Below are 15,550 nucleotides of genomic sequence, written 5' to 3'. Positions count from 1 at the left end.
GCAAAGCCAAAGCAGACACTTTATCTTATCCGGTATTCTCAAGCGCCAAAGCCAAAGCCAATTTTCATTATCATTCCAGTCAAATTTCTTCTTCAATAGCCATTTATACCCGCTTTTAGTCGAGTAGGTGAGAGTATTTGAGTTTGTCCAAAACCAACATGTTTTATCTCCTGCCTGATTGGTAGGATCAAAGAGCATCAAATCAAGTTTAACTTCTTCCGAAATAATTGTGCAAAGAATATCCCACCGCCAATGTCCATGGTGCCAGACATCTTCTAACTTCAAGTGAGAATCAGAAATGTGCACAAAAGGAACCAAAGGAGCTAGCGTTCCACATGGTCGCCAAGCATGATATCAAAAGGATTGAGACATCCTGTCTGTACACCAATCAAAACCATCACGAAAGTTTTCTATTGTCTTATAAATCGCCTGCCAAGTGCTTGAAACATTATTAGAAAAATTGGGTGAAAAGCAAGAACTCCCAGATAAATATTTTGCCAACATAATTCTTACCCAAAGCTTATCTTTATTATGCAGTAATTGCCAAACAAGCTTTCCGAGTAAAGCAAAATTTACACATTGGGTATCTCTAATTTCCAAGCCTCCATATTTTTTTGGAGTGACAACTTTGCTCCACTTGACCAAATTTAAGCAACGCTCCCCCACCTTTTTCTTCCACAAGAATTGTCTAAGTACAGAATCAATCTTTTGACAAATTGAAGTAGAAAAAAGAGTCACTTGCATATGATAAATAGGAAGAGAAGAAGCAACATATTTAATTAAGCAAAGCATGCCTGCTCTGTTAAGGAGCCGACTTTTCCAACTAGACAACCTATTCTTGATCTTCTCTAAAGAGTCCGAAAAAATAGATCTAGCAGCTCGAGGATGATTAAGGTTCACCCCCAAGTATTTGCCTAGGTCACTAGTAAAGGGAATATGAGAAACACCATACAACATTTCCTTCATTCTATTAGAGATATTTCTAGAACAAATAGCTTTAGATTTTTCAATGTTAACCTTCATACCTGAAGCTTTACAGAACAACTCCAAGGTGTGCACAATATTCTGAACTTGACTTTTCTTTGCTTTACAAAAAAGGAGGAGATCATTTGCAAACATCAAGTAAGAAACTCTAGGTCCCCCTCTAGAAACAGCCAGACCATCCCAAATACCCTCGTCAACTTGTTTGGAAATGAAGCACGCCAATCTCTCCATGCACAAAACAAATAAATAAGGAGAAATTGGATCTCCTAGCCTGAGCCCTCTGCGAGGTTGGAAGCTGTCCAATCTATTCCCATTCCAAAGGATGGAAAGATTTGAGACCTGAACACAATTCATTACAAGACGAATAATTTGAGAAGAAAAGCCAAAAGATTCAAGAGTGTGCTCAAGAAAATTCCAATCAACTCTATCATAAGTCTTTTTCTAATTCAATCTTAAAAGCCATAGCTCCTTTTCTAGACTTTGTCCGCTTAAGAAAGTGAAGAACTTCTTGGGCGACAATAATATTATCAGGTGCTCCTCTACCATGAATAAACCCTCCCTGAGTTGGGCTAACAATCTCATCCAAAAATGGTCATAATCTATTAACCAGCACTTTAGTCACTAGCTTATAAATTACATTACAAAGGCTTATTGGCCGAAAATCCTTCAATTTAGTTAGAGGGTCGCACTTAGGGATAAGAACAATCAAAGTTTTCAACAAGGAATGGCTTAACGTCTCCCCTAAGAATGCTTTCTGAACAGTACGCCATACCTCATGACCCACCACATCCCAATATTCCTTGAAGAAAAAAACTTGAAAACCATCCGACCCAAGAGCTTTGAACGAGCTCATATTATCCAAAGCTTCTTTAACCTCCAACATTGTTACTGGTTTAGACAAATTATCACAAGCATCCTGGCTAAGAGCTGGCATAGGAATTTCTCCCATGCAATTAACCTCAACAGGCTCAGTAGAACAAAAAATATTTTTGAAGAAATGAACAACCTCCCTTTGCAAAACTTCCGGATCATCAGACCAAGACCCATCACTGACCAGCAACCCATGAACCTTGTTAGATTTTATTCTAAGGATGGTTTGCATATGGAAAAAGCTAGTATTTCTATCACCATACCGAACCCATTGATCTCTTGACTTCTGGTACCAAAGCATTTCTTTCTGAGCCAAAACTATATTATACTCAGCTCTCAATTCTTCCTCTTTGTGCTTTAGAATCGGATCATCGTCAGCTTCTATTTTCCGTTGAATACGATTCAAATAACCCTCCAATTCCCTCTTTTTAATAAAAATATTGCCGAAAACCGTAAAGTTGAATTCCAACGAAGCTTCTTGGACCCCCAGCAACTTCCTATGGATGCCAAAGTTTGTACCATCCCAAGATTTTTGAACAATGGCCTTGTAATCAGGATGTGTTGCCCATGCCGCTTGGAATCTAAAAGACCAGATTCTTTTCTTGATAGGAACTCCTTGACATCGGATAAGTAGAGGACAATGATCAAAGTGGAAATGGCTGAAAACTTCAACAAAAACTTCTAAAAAAAGAAGGCACAATTCTGTAGTATAGCAAGCTCTATCCAATCTCTTTGCAATTTCAGAAAACAATGGAAGATGAATTTAATGAAATTATATTATAATAAATATGGTGTGTGGCACACAAAAGAAGTTGCATGAATACATTATGCATGACTAAGAAAATAATCATGAACCAAAAAAATTGGAAAATTTGTTCAACCTCTAGTCATGATGGGTCAGAGAGATATTCTACTTCAAAATCAAAACTCCATTAGTCCAAATTATGATTAATTTAAAGTGTCCACTAAGGTTGAAATGACGAGTTAACCAGAACTATTGTCATTTTTAAATTCTACACAGATTGTCTCTCTTTTTTTTTTATATTATAAATTCCATAGCCGAGTACAAATTGATTGTCACATTCAAACGAATAAACTGATGATCACTGAAAAAAAAAAGAAAAAAGAAAAAAGCTTTGTTTTAAGTTGGAGATGCGGGGTATCGATCCCCGTACCTCTCGCATGCTAAGCGAGCGCTCTACCATCTGAGCTACATCCCCTTTTTGATATAGACCTTACTTTATTTTTATCATTCTTACTTTTGCATTTGTTTCTGTTACCAGATACAAATCATGTGTAAATTATTTTTTAGTTCAATTGAAACTCTTAGTTCAACGCACCCTCTTCTCTTGTAACGTGGTCACCAACACAGGCATGAAAATCACAATAACGTTCCATCCAAAATAGGTCAACCTGCTTAAAAGCTACGAAGAGAATACTATTACAAAACGCCTTGTATAATATAATTATTCAAAAGCATATACTATATATGCGTACAATCATAGATACACACATTTATGGAACAAAGTAGCACTACTACTTAAAAGCATATGCACGCACTATGCATGCACAATAACATCACTAATTTAAATTAAAGAAAACATTAAACTTTCCTATAATACTAAAAAGACAAAAAAAAAAACTAAAATTTATCTTATTTAATATTTATTAATTATCGTAATAATTAATAAAAATTAAATAAAACAAATTATTGTTATTTTTGACTCTGTTTTTTTTGCTTTTGACTAATTTTCTTTGGTGAACATGCTAGAGAGTGACGGAAGCTTGACCTCTCCATTGTGAGAGAGAGGAATAGTGAAGTTTCCAATGACTGGAAGATCAATAACAAGACCAATGTCCAATTGGTAATCTATGTCCCAATCAGCACCAATGTCCTTGGCTAAGCTCATCAATACATTGTAAGGTACCTTCACCGGCACATCCACCATTGTTGTGTCTTTACCCTTCAGTGATCCTGGGTCTGGTATTCTCCCTGTTGCTATCTCCCTTTAATTTCAACCATATCAAATTAAATTCAATTTTCAGGGGAAAAAAAAAGTATGTGCACGAATAAAATTAACCATCAAATCAAACAATGAATAATTCTTTAGAGAATAAGTTCTTTTAAAAAAAAAATCGTTCTCTCTTTAGAGTAAAAAATATGCAATTAAAAAAAAGAAAATTGTTCTCAATTAACATTTAATTAAAATTCTAAGGCTGTGCTAATCCGGCCATTTAGGTATGACCCGTTAAGTTTGTGGGTTAAATAGGTTAGACTATTTAAATTCGTTTTATTCGTGAACTATAATTTTTTAGTATGGACCGTTTATGGTCAATCCGATGAATTAAACGGCCCAATCCGCGGGCCAATGGGTTGCTGCATGTACAAGACAGAGTTCGAACTCCCGATACTTGCTTAAGCAGAATGAGCTGACCACTCGACAAACCTAAATTGGTTGCAAAATCTGCCCATTTAAATGAATAAACAGACTAACTCGATGGATTTGACCCATTTTTTCGGCTCTATAAAATCCATACTTAACAAACCTATTACATTCATATAGCATATACATAGATTCATATTCATTTGACAACTATTGGTGGAGATAATTCATATGAGATAATTCATCTATTATTAAATTGAATTCAAACTCAAATATTATATTACATGTACATATAAAAAAGAACCATATCAATTTATATTATTTATTATTTTATGATATAAAAGATAAGACTTAACATACACATAAACTTATTAACTAAGAACGAAGCTAAGAAAAAAAAAAAAGCATGAGATGATGAATAATGAAAAATACCTTGAAGCACTTTTGAAAGAGTATTTGATCTCACAAATAGGGATAGAAGCAGAGTAAGGATTCTGAACAGATACTTTGGCCAAATACTCAATGTGATCCTTGCTCACGCGCTTGAAGTCCACGTCAGTTACATGCGCCTCAGGCTTCGCCACATCACTCATCTTCTCCGCTGCAAAGTTCTTCGCTTTATCCAATAACTGAGCCATTTTCAGTAATAACAACAAACTATGGATTCAAACAAACAAGAACTAATTAACTCTCATTCATCTTCAATAATAATGGGGAGTTGTTTTTAATAGGAGTGGATGAGGCTTATTGATCTTGATCCTATAACTATGCGATGTTGCTGATACTGACACGTGTGGGTTCTCGTTATGCTATGCCGACACGTGTGGACACGTGTTGAAAGTGGGAAGGGTCCTTGTCATGCACGGTATGAATAATTTGCATGCAAGTGTGTGGGTGAAAATAAGGCTAAAAATTTTTGATATGGAAGTAAAATGAGTGATATACTTTAACATGGTAATTGTTGGTGTTTTTTAAAATTGTGGGAGTACACAAATCGGACCCTCCGATTTATGTTTAAAAGTTGAAAAAAATTCAGAGTACACAAATCGGACCCTCCGATTTGTGTTAAAAAAAATTAAAAAAACTCAAAGTACACAACTCAGACCATGCGAGTTCTTTGGTTATGAAATTTTACATCACAAATCGCATGGTCCGATTTGCAGCTAATAAAATTTTAAATATGAAACGTGGAATTCGGACCCTCCGTTTTTCTTGTTTTGGATAATTCACAACTCGCAGGGTCCGAGTTCTGCTTCCTCTAATCCCACAACGAGGTGAATCACCCCTCCTCCCCATACGCGAGTATAACACGTTCTTTACTTCCATATTCAAATTAATTAGTGTGAAAATAATTGAGGTGTTAAAGTTAAACTCACCATGCATTATTCTTTGCTTCATCAGCATAAAAATAATGATGACAAGTGATAATTGTATTTTATATATTTATATTTTTTTAAAATATAAAAATATAATTTTTATTTTTTTATCAAATATTCTTAATATTAAAATATAAAATATTAGAAAAATATACAAAAAAATATTTATATAATATTTTTATATGTTATTGGTATTTTCAAAAAAGCTAAGAATTATTTAATTTCTTAGACCATAAAACAAGAGTAATCCATCAGCTTCCTTTTTCTCTTCTCTTTGCTTTTTTTTTTAATATTCTTTAACTTAACTTTATATATCTACATGCATGTATATATTACTATGAATAAACTATCAAATTTTGACTCTTAGAAATTATAGCACTAAGAATTTGACTATTGAAGAAAATTACATACACTTAGCTATGACCTTTAATTTTTAAAAAATTAGTAAATATTTGATTAAAATGTTCAGAATTTAGAAAAATAAAAATATTTTAGAATATTTTATTAATTAATATTGATTTTTGGTAGATTAAGAGTTTTTTACCTTTTCCCCAATGAATTATGTTTCCATTTAATTCCTCCTAATCCTATTCTTAGATTTTACATCAAGAACTTCACCTCTTTATAAATAGCCTTGGATTTATCTCAAAAAAATCTGATTTAATTTGTTCAACTAGACATCAATCTAGACTACTTTTATTTATTTATTTATTTATGCTTCAATTATATATACAAATTAAAGAAGTTGAAAGTATATATATAATCAAGAAAAACGAAATCCACCAAGAATAAATTAACTAAGTTGATATATTGATGGTGCAATAATGTATGTATCATATGAAAGAAGAAGCTACGATCTTCCACACTATATATATTATAAGTTGAAAATGATCAAATAATTAAGTAACAATAAACATTTTGTGTACATAGAGTTTCAATAACATTAATTGTATTCAAGGGCTAGGGTACATAATAAAAAGTATAAAAATAAACTTGTAATGTGTATAATTTGTACTTAATGTTGGAAAATTACATAATTAGGGATTTAGATATACATATATATAAATTAAAACTAATTAAGTTATTATTACATGTGCATGTTGCTAAGCAGATATAGAGAAGCTTCAGTAATGTCACCGTTAGAACTTTATACTTTATTATTAGAAGCTAGCTAGAAATTGCATTTGCTTGAGAAGAGGAGTTAGGGTTTCCATGAGCTTCTCACATGGGTGATTATGAATTCCCTCATAAGTTGTCACCACTATGCTTGTGTCTTTGGATAACCTTTGAACTTGTTTCTTCACATTGCATGTATGATGAGTGCACCGGTAGTAGCTTCTTTAATTCATTGCCCCAAACAAAAAAAATATATGAGAATATGAGTGATTGATTGATTTATTATTAGGTAAAAACTCAGGTGCACAGTCGACACATAAAGTTGATAGTTGAGAGTCATTAAATAAAAATTTAGTCAAATCAATTAAATTATTTAACGACTCTCAATTATCAACTCCACATAAAATCAACTTATTATTATCAAACTAAACATTACATATGGGAACAAAGTATTTGTTTGTTCAATAATTATTGTGTTTTTTCTCATCATATTTCATCTTAGTTATATAATCCTTTATCATTGATGCCAAATAATCTCAAGTCACACAGCTTGCAAGTCTGAAATAGACGTAATTTTTTTTAAATCATTATCCAAACTAAACAATTGGATATTTGGATGAGAGAATAGTTTAATTTTTATATACCGTTAAATGCCAATATATATAATTTTTTACATTATTGTTGCCCTCTTGTCCAGTTTAATGTCGTACCTATATGTCAATTCATTTCATTTTATTTTATTTTACTTTTTGAAGCTCATCATTATTCAATAGACAAGTTTTGAAATTTATGTTGTTGTATACAACTGAAAAAAGTTAAATAAAAAAAAGGAAAAGATATCAAATAACTGTTTTGTTTTAAAAAAAAATAGAATATTATTTTTAAAATTAAAGTTAGACACCAAAAAGTGATTAAATTCTAAAATCCTCTTTATTAATATTGTATAATATATATAGTAAATATGAGAAAATTAAATAATAAAAATTTAGTCAATATAAAATTTAAATATCTAGCTTTTAAATTTTGAACATAGTATACGTACAATTTTCAATTTTTAGATGATATACTAAATCTTTATTAACTTATTTTTGTTATAATTTTTTTTACGACTATACTACATGTATACTAAAATTAACCATAAAAATCAATTATTAGTATAAAATACATGTTAGAATATAAATTTACATTGAAAATAAATTAAATTATACATATATTAACACACAAATACATTGATGATCTATGATGCACGGACACGGGACACAACACGACATGGGACACGCCAACACGCGAATTTTAAAATTTTACATGACACGTGATACGCATACATATAAAATATAAACTATTTTTTAGATAAATCGTAATGATATTTTAATATTTTATTAATATTAAAATATAAATTAAAATTTTTAATTATTTTTAATGCCTTATTTTAATTATATAAAGTATTTAAAATATTTTTGTTTTAATAAATAATAATATATACTATATTTAAATTTATTTTAAAAATATATGTTAAGAATAAGATTAGACACGCTGACACATGATGGTATTTAGGTGTGTCCAGGCGTGTCCGGGGAAAAATTTTTATTTTTTATTAAGACACGGTTGGACACAGTAGACACGCCCGTGTCGGTGAGTGTCGTGTCCAAAATGTGTTCGACACGGAGACATGACAACTCAACAAAATATCCATACTTCATAGTTGATGATTGATTTTAGTAGCTAATTTTAGTATACAATTTTGATTTTTCTTAATATTGTCTAATGTTAAGAGATTCATGCTTTCAAGGACAAATAATTAAAGAACATGGCATATTATTATTATTATTATTATTATTATTATTATTATTATTATTAATTTTGTTTTGTACTACGTACGTACCTTGGATACATGCTGTTCTTCACAGATTTCTGTCCATATTTTCTCCATCGGTAACCATCATCAAGAATATCATCTGCACTTCTTGTTTGAAATGCAAACCTCGGCTTCGTCTTCTTCTTCATCAATCTTCCTCCTTTCTTTTTCTCATCCTCGCCGCTCTGATGAACCTCGGTCATCCGAGACGGCATAGAAGTAGTAGAGGTAGAAGTTGAAGCATAAAAAGAAGAAGAAGCACATTCCATTGTTTCTTTGTTGGTATTATGATTATCTCCAATAAACAAGTTGTTGTTTTGTTCATTAGAGAAGAAACTAACCCAATCAATATTTTCTTGCACCAAAGGGTTTTGCATCATCATCATGGAGGAAGAAGAAGGAGAAGGTGGTGGTGGCAAGAAGAACAATGGATTGTATTGTGACTCATCATGAATATTATTATCATTGTGAGAGTGATGATGATCTTGTTTGGGTGGTGGTAGCAACAATTGTGGTGGTGGTGGTGGTGAAGGGTCTTGGTTTTCCATTTGAATAATGATGGGAATGGAAAGATGGGAATGTTTTAGGGTTAAGATTAATATAAAGGAGATTAATTAAGGGTGGTGGAAGGTAGAAATGGTAGGGCAGCCAACTTATTATACACATAAAGGTACACGCATGTATGTGTGTATAGTATATAGAAACATTAGATTAATAAGGTTTAATTATTTGGTTGATTTCTATATTTTTTCTATTCGATTGAGTCTTTATATTGTATTAAATTTTGTAATTAAGTGTATATTATAACAAAAATATTGAAATTAACGAAATATTTTATTAAACAAAACGAATATATATTTAATACTTAACTAAATATTTTATATAGTTTAACACAATATTTTATTAATTTTAATATTTTTATTATAATAAAAATTTACCTACAAAATTTGATATGATATAAAGATTTAATTAAAAAATATATATAAAAATCTAATTAACAATTTAATAAAACTATAGTTTGATTAATAATAAGGTAAGAGCATTATTTCATTGGGGATAACGAAAGATAACTAAGGGTATGTATGTTGGTCACGTCACCATTGTCATAAGAGCGTTATTGTGTGTACTTAGATGGCAGTTCAACAGAAAGTAGTTGAAATTTAGTTGGTGGATTTAGAATTGGGTGCAAGATATAGGGAACTCACCATAAGTACTAGAGAATTCAGAACCATTCATTTAACAAAAAAAAAAAAAAATTACACTTATAAGTATACTTATAAGTATATTCTCTGTTTAATTAAATAACAAAATCTTTCTACATGTCATATTTTCTTTGCTCAATAACATTATTTCTCTTAAGAATATTTTTATTCCACTACATGAGAACATCCCATTTAGTATTATATTTTACAAAATATAACAGATTATTATCATGAAAGGTCAATATATACTTTTTTGAGAAATAAAAAATAGATTAAATTGTACCCAATTTTAAGAGATGGGTGTACTCTTTTTTTTTTGGGTTACATAGTTTGGTGTCCTTAATTTCGTCTCACTTTTTTAACTCACCAGAACAAACATTTCTTGTTTGGAACACATTCATTCTGTCCTCCAATTTCCTCTCACATAATTAAATTATGTAGTTCTAATGTTTACCAACCGGTAAAACGTGGGTTTGACTGACCATATATGCTTTGACACACAATTTTTCTTTGAATTTTTTTTTTGAGATGATGAATATTCACAATTGTAATTTCTGTAGTCGCTTAACAACATTCAAGTTAATCTTGAATTTAAATACACGTGCAAAGTGCAGGCATTCTTTTTCAACACTTGATACTTCAGTATTTATTTATTTATTTACTTTATGCGTATATCAAAATCAACAATCAATCAGCAATTACATATAAAAATAAGTTAAATTATTCTATTATAATAAGTTTGACTATTTTAGCAGTTAATTATTTAGTTAAAAAAAAATATAAATCAATATGTATAAATATACATAAATACCTAATAATAAATTTGACTGGCAATTGAATTTTAGTATACTGAGTAGTATTTTTATATTTATTAATTAAGCCCTAAATTATAGGTATGAACATAATTGTGACATTTACAGTAGTATGGTATCAAAATATTACAAATGCAATGCAAATTTTCTTCTAACATAAGTTTATAGAAGATAAAACCAAACATTTGGAAATAGCAAATACTTATATTTTAAACCAAAATAACCCTAAGAAATGGTTGAAGCTTCCTAGCATGACAGGGAAAAAGTGCTAATTTTGAATCCCAAAAGAGGCACAAAGTTGGTGAACTGATAAAGATGTGATGATACACAGACTGTCAACAAAATAGGGCAACACATTCTAACACTAAATCACAAAGGCAACTCATTTATTACAGCAAAACTGGCAGAAAATACAGATGAAAAAAGGGTAGAAAATAAAAGGAAAGAAGAGATCCAAAACAATAGCCTTTGAGCACCATAAACTCATAAATCTCCAAAACAAGCATAAACTTCTATTTTGACCATAAACTATATGTTAGCTTGATAATCTTTCAAGGTCCTGCAGCATTGTATGAACAAATTTGCAATTATCCTAATGAAACAACCATCCTCTGCTGTAATTAGCTAAGGATCATCTTGTTTAAATACTCGGCTTGTTCTGGAAAGTACTCCAACAATTCATCCTTTGTCACCCAAACAAAATCCTCGCATTTTCCGATGTTGAACTTGTTTTTCGCAATTACTTGTGACTTGAAAAAGAATCTCTGAAAAAAGATTTCAGTTAAAAAATAATGAGCAAGTATAATCGATATCCACATGGAGAGAACAGATATAAGCACTCCAGAAGCTAGATTCAGAAGTTTCAAGAAAATGCCCTCGTATGCCGACGTATTGAAACATGTCAAGCTTCTAAAAGTATACCTTAAAAGGGGTGGATTTAGATGTGTCTTCTGTAGGCTGAACAACCATATGACCCATTGGAGCATTTCCAACAAAATATGTATGAGAAAGGTCCCCTATGATTGATTTCAATGCAGTTTCAGCACACTGCAAAATATTACAAAAATTAGGAGAAGAAAGAAGAAAACAAAATAAGGATACTAAAGCCAAAGTTCACCTTGCGCATGTTCTCCTCTGATTCATAAACTTTCTCCGGAAAATGCCACACAGGCTTCCCACTTGGAGCCCCATATGTATTACCGAAGAGAAGAAGGTAAAGTCTTCGGTCAAGAGCTCTTTGTAATGACCTATATGAACAAGCAGTAAGACTGTATGAGAATATGTATAACTAAGCAATAATGTCTGAAGAAAAATTCAAGCAGTTCTAACCCAAAATTTACAAGCACAAGCATAAGGCCTGAATAAGCTTCTATCTATCCTAAAGCTTTCAAATTATAGTATCTGAATATTACCAAGCCAAGCATTGGATTGGCCTAGCGAAACTAGTCATCGCTAAACTCATTCAATTACCAATACTGCCAGAAAGGAGTTGAAAATAGAATCCAAGTGAATATGGAAAATTTGATCACTCCCAAGATGAGGACAAGAGAAGAATCAAGTACATATTTCATAAGAGAAATAGCAATTGTTGGCATCTTTAATGCAGTCTTAGTTCATCTTTCCTACATATATTCAAAAATAATTCGAACACAGAATTTGTAATATCATAGGGGGTCTACACAAATTGGTGCATACTTTCGATCATTCGTTTTGTCAGCTTCGGTGATTCGTGGTGCTGGCACGTAGTCAATCTGATAATCACCTTTGCCCCTGGAAGTAACATAATTCTAACATGAGTATGTGAAAAGAAAACGAAAATGGAATACATAATCCTAAGTACACATACCTAGCATTAGATTTGTCTAGAAATTCATCAGGATATCTGCGTTGAAATTGTTGGCGCCATCGAAATCTAAAAATCCAAAATTGAAAAATAAATATAGAAAGCATGACAAGCTACAACCAAAATATCAGCAAGATAATTAATAAACAATAGGTCCAGACAAAAGGAACAATATTTAAAGACAATATTTATACCATTTATTAAGTTGTTTCCAATAATTTCTTATAGTTTGGGCACACAAGAATTCAACACGGATGATAAGACAGAATGGGGGATCCAAAAAAGAATCCAACAAAGATTAGAGTATTTAAATATTAGGATTAAGAATTATATGAAAATACTAAAAACAATGACAAACACAAAGAGGATACTTTATCTTTCACCTACTTTGCACATCACCCAAGTCACACAGATTAGGAGATTCCATGTTCATCACTTCAGCTTAGGATTCGTCCTCCTTTAAATCCCTCCCACAGTGACATAAATATTGTGACTTAAAACTTATATTAATAAATTCCGTAACATAAAACAAAATTATTTTTCCTCTCTTTGTTTTCATACTCAAACAACACAAAATTATAGAAACCAATGGAAGTTGAGACTCACGAAAATTCCTGAAATGCATAAACTACAGGGTCGACTTTGGGAATGACCACTGGCAGCCTCTCAAAGAGCACAGAAGCAACAAGTTTTTCAGAGCTTGTGCTGAAACCTCGCCTTACCAACAGAGGCCGAATCAATGACATCCTCATCCTGGATGTACGCACAACATAGCCAACATCACACAACGAATAAGAACAACATTAATCAATAAAAAAGGCAAGGAGCTTGAGAGAGACACATTGCACTCTTTGATAGAAATTCTAAAGTCCAGCTACATGGTTTCAACATATACACTAATATCAAAGTAAAACAGAACAACAATTGAACCGAAACTCTAAAAAAGGAAGAATAACACAACTGCTCACTAAATTCACAAAAGAAAGGTTGAACTCCTCCTCCTTTCACTGAGGAAAACAAGCAAACAGTTTGTGTGCATATTCCATATCAACACCAAAACTACACAAGAGATCACATTTCACTTCAGTATGCAACCCCATTTGATTCCTTTCAGCTCATTTAGAAATTCCAACAAAAATAAATAAAACAACAACAACTAAGCAGAGATAACAACACTACCCAATAGTAAAACCGAAGCTACAAAAACAATGTTAGAAGAAGAAGAAAAAGAGCATTTTTACCTCACCCCAAAAGTATCTTCAATTCGAGGAAAGTGAGGAGAGATCAGAAATGAGGTAGCTTTCGTTCTACAAAGTGCAATGAATGGAACAAGAGCGAGGAGCAATGCAAATTGGGAACTCACTGGGACTTCACCCTCTCCAGAGTTCTACACAGTTTTCCTCTTTTTCCTCTCGAAACCCGTTTTTTTTGCTTTTTTTGTCAGGGAAACGGGCCAACAACCTGGCCCAGGCCCAAACAAAACAGCAGCAGCACCCGACCCGGCTCCAGGCTGCGTTTCAAACTTCACTTCCCTCCCCTAATTTGTTTCCATCTCTTGGAACCCATGTTATCCTTATTTCCGGAACTTCATTAATCAAACCCTGGATATCTCTGATAATTGCATCAATTTCTCTTATTGAACTTTTCGATTTTAAAGCTTGAGCAAGAACTTGACAATCTATTTCTATTAATGATTTGTCCGATTGCAGATTTTGCACCATAATTAATGCCTCCCTGAAAGCATAGGCCTCAGCTGACAAACTGGAATTGGTCATGATTTTTGTTGCTGAACCTGTGATCACTGACCCCTTCCAATCCCTTACCACAAATGCGGTTGCTACTCTTTCCGTCTGGCTGCAAAAGAATGCATCAATGTTTACTTTTAACCAATTACTCTGAACTTTATCTTTTCTTGAATTCTGATTCTGAGATAACTGCTCTGATAATTGTTGATTTTGGATTAATTCTTATATTTTGGAATACATATTGATTTCTGTTCTTTCACATTGACCAACATAAAAATTCCATACTGCTTATTAACTCGTCCTGCATCTCTTTACCCTTTTCCCTAATTTTTTGAATGCTTTTTCTTAACCATTCTGCAAAAGATTTAACTGAGTCATATGTGGATAAACATTGTACCAATTGCATAACAAAATAGCATGTTCCACTGGCTCTTCTTTTTCTCCACAAATCCTGCACAAAGGACACTTAGTTAGTTTCTTTTTATAGAGATTCGCATTGACAACAATTATATTATAGCAAGTCTTCCATAAAAACATCTTTTTGGAGGAACTTGCATCCCCCGTACTTCTTTCCAAAACTCCTCATACTCAATACTTGATGATGCTTGCCTCATGTCAGCATATTCTTTTTCTTTTTTGGCAGATTGATATCCAGTCCTAATGGTATAAATATCATCCATCTTTCTTGGCCAAATAAGCCTATCCTCTTTGTTTATTGTGATGATTGGGGTTCTTAGAATCTTATCCTTACTTGAGGTGGAAAATATTGTTGTATCTTTTCTTTATTCCAACCTATCCCTTTTAACAGAATATTCTTTACCGAATTGAGCTTCCTATCTTCTGATTTAATAAGCTTACTTCCTCCCACAATCTATCTATCTTCCCAAATGTTAATTTTTAAACCATCTTCAATACTCCAATTCCTGTGTCTCCTCAGAAAATCTCTTCCCTCCAAGATACTCTTCCATACCCATGAAACATGTTTATTATCTTTGGCCCCCAAAAGCTACTCCCAGAAAATATATTGCCTTCAAGATTTTTACCCAAATAATTTTGGGGTTATTTACCATTCTCCAAGCTTGCTTCGCTAGATGCGCTAAGTTTTGGCATTCTAAATCATTGAAACTTAGCCCTCTACTTTGCTTGCTCCAAGTAACTTTATTCCAACTTTTTCAATGAATACTTCTATCTTTTTCCGGACTAGCCTACGAAAATTTGGCAATTCTGGATCCCAATTTTTTGCAGAAATGTTTTTGGAAACTTTATAAATTTTTTGTTGATAAATTTTTGGGCCTTTATTAAAAGTTGTAAAACAAATTGGGCTTGGCCCGATGCATTTTACAGTCTGGTCCCAATTATTTTG

At 32.2% G+C, this 15,550-nt stretch overlaps 4 protein-coding genes and 1 non-coding gene across 6 annotated transcripts; all 5 read right to left on the bottom strand.

Moving 5' to 3' along the window:
• Positions 1-323: 323 nt before the first annotated feature.
• LOC107472861 (uncharacterized) lies at positions 324-3,059 on the bottom strand. The gene is made up of 4 exons (XM_016092386.1): positions 3,030-3,059; positions 1,757-2,584; positions 514-1,323; positions 324-377 (listed from the first exon to the last, which is right to left on the bottom strand). The coding sequence occupies exons 1-4, from the start codon at positions 3,057-3,059 to the stop codon at positions 324-326; spliced, it is 1,722 nt and encodes a 573-aa protein (XP_015947872.1).
• TRNAA-AGC (transfer RNA alanine (anticodon AGC)) lies at positions 3,002-3,074 on the bottom strand. Its single transcript has one exon. It is a non-coding gene; the product is annotated as a tRNA-Ala (tRNA).
• Positions 3,075-3,281: 207 nt separating this feature from the next.
• Positions 3,282-4,956, bottom strand: LOC107472778 (desiccation protectant protein Lea14 homolog). Its single transcript, XM_016092309.3, has 2 exons — positions 4,671-4,956; positions 3,282-3,861 (listed from the first exon to the last, which is right to left on the bottom strand). The coding sequence occupies exons 1-2, from the start codon at positions 4,874-4,876 to the stop codon at positions 3,600-3,602; spliced, it is 468 nt and encodes a 155-aa protein (XP_015947795.1). The 5' UTR covers positions 4,877-4,956; the 3' UTR covers positions 3,282-3,599.
• A 1,666-nt stretch (positions 4,957-6,622) lies between these two features.
• LOC107472777 (probable WRKY transcription factor 24) lies at positions 6,623-9,133 on the bottom strand. Its single transcript, XM_016092308.3, has 2 exons — positions 8,613-9,133; positions 6,623-6,952 (listed from the first exon to the last, which is right to left on the bottom strand). Exons 1-2 carry the CDS (start codon positions 9,131-9,133, stop codon positions 6,775-6,777), a joined length of 699 nt encoding a protein of 232 aa, XP_015947794.2. The 3' UTR covers positions 6,623-6,774.
• A 1,831-nt stretch (positions 9,134-10,964) lies between these two features.
• On the bottom strand, positions 10,965-13,850 carry LOC107472775 (uncharacterized). 2 transcript variants are annotated; one of them, XM_016092306.3, is made up of 7 exons: positions 13,684-13,850; positions 13,049-13,195; positions 12,446-12,511; positions 12,295-12,369; positions 11,717-11,846; positions 11,521-11,646; positions 10,965-11,363 (listed from the first exon to the last, which is right to left on the bottom strand). In XM_016092306.3, the coding sequence occupies exons 2-7, from the start codon at positions 13,192-13,194 to the stop codon at positions 11,220-11,222; spliced, it is 687 nt and encodes a 228-aa protein (XP_015947792.1). In that variant the 5' UTR covers position 13,195; positions 13,684-13,850; the 3' UTR covers positions 10,965-11,219. The 2 variants fall into 2 exon arrangements, with proteins under 2 accessions (XP_015947792.1, XP_015947793.1); XM_016092307.3 differs by having other exon boundaries at positions 13,689-13,845.
• Between the last annotated feature and the right edge of the window lie 1,700 nt (positions 13,851-15,550).

The sequence above is a fragment of the Arachis duranensis genome, chromosome 2, assembly GCF_000817695.3.
Source record: "Arachis duranensis cultivar V14167 chromosome 2, aradu.V14167.gnm2.J7QH, whole genome shotgun sequence".
NCBI lineage: Eukaryota > Viridiplantae > Streptophyta > Magnoliopsida > Fabales > Fabaceae > Arachis > Arachis duranensis.
Note: the sequence above shows the minus strand (reverse complement) of the source record. Positions and strands in the feature narration are given on the sequence as shown.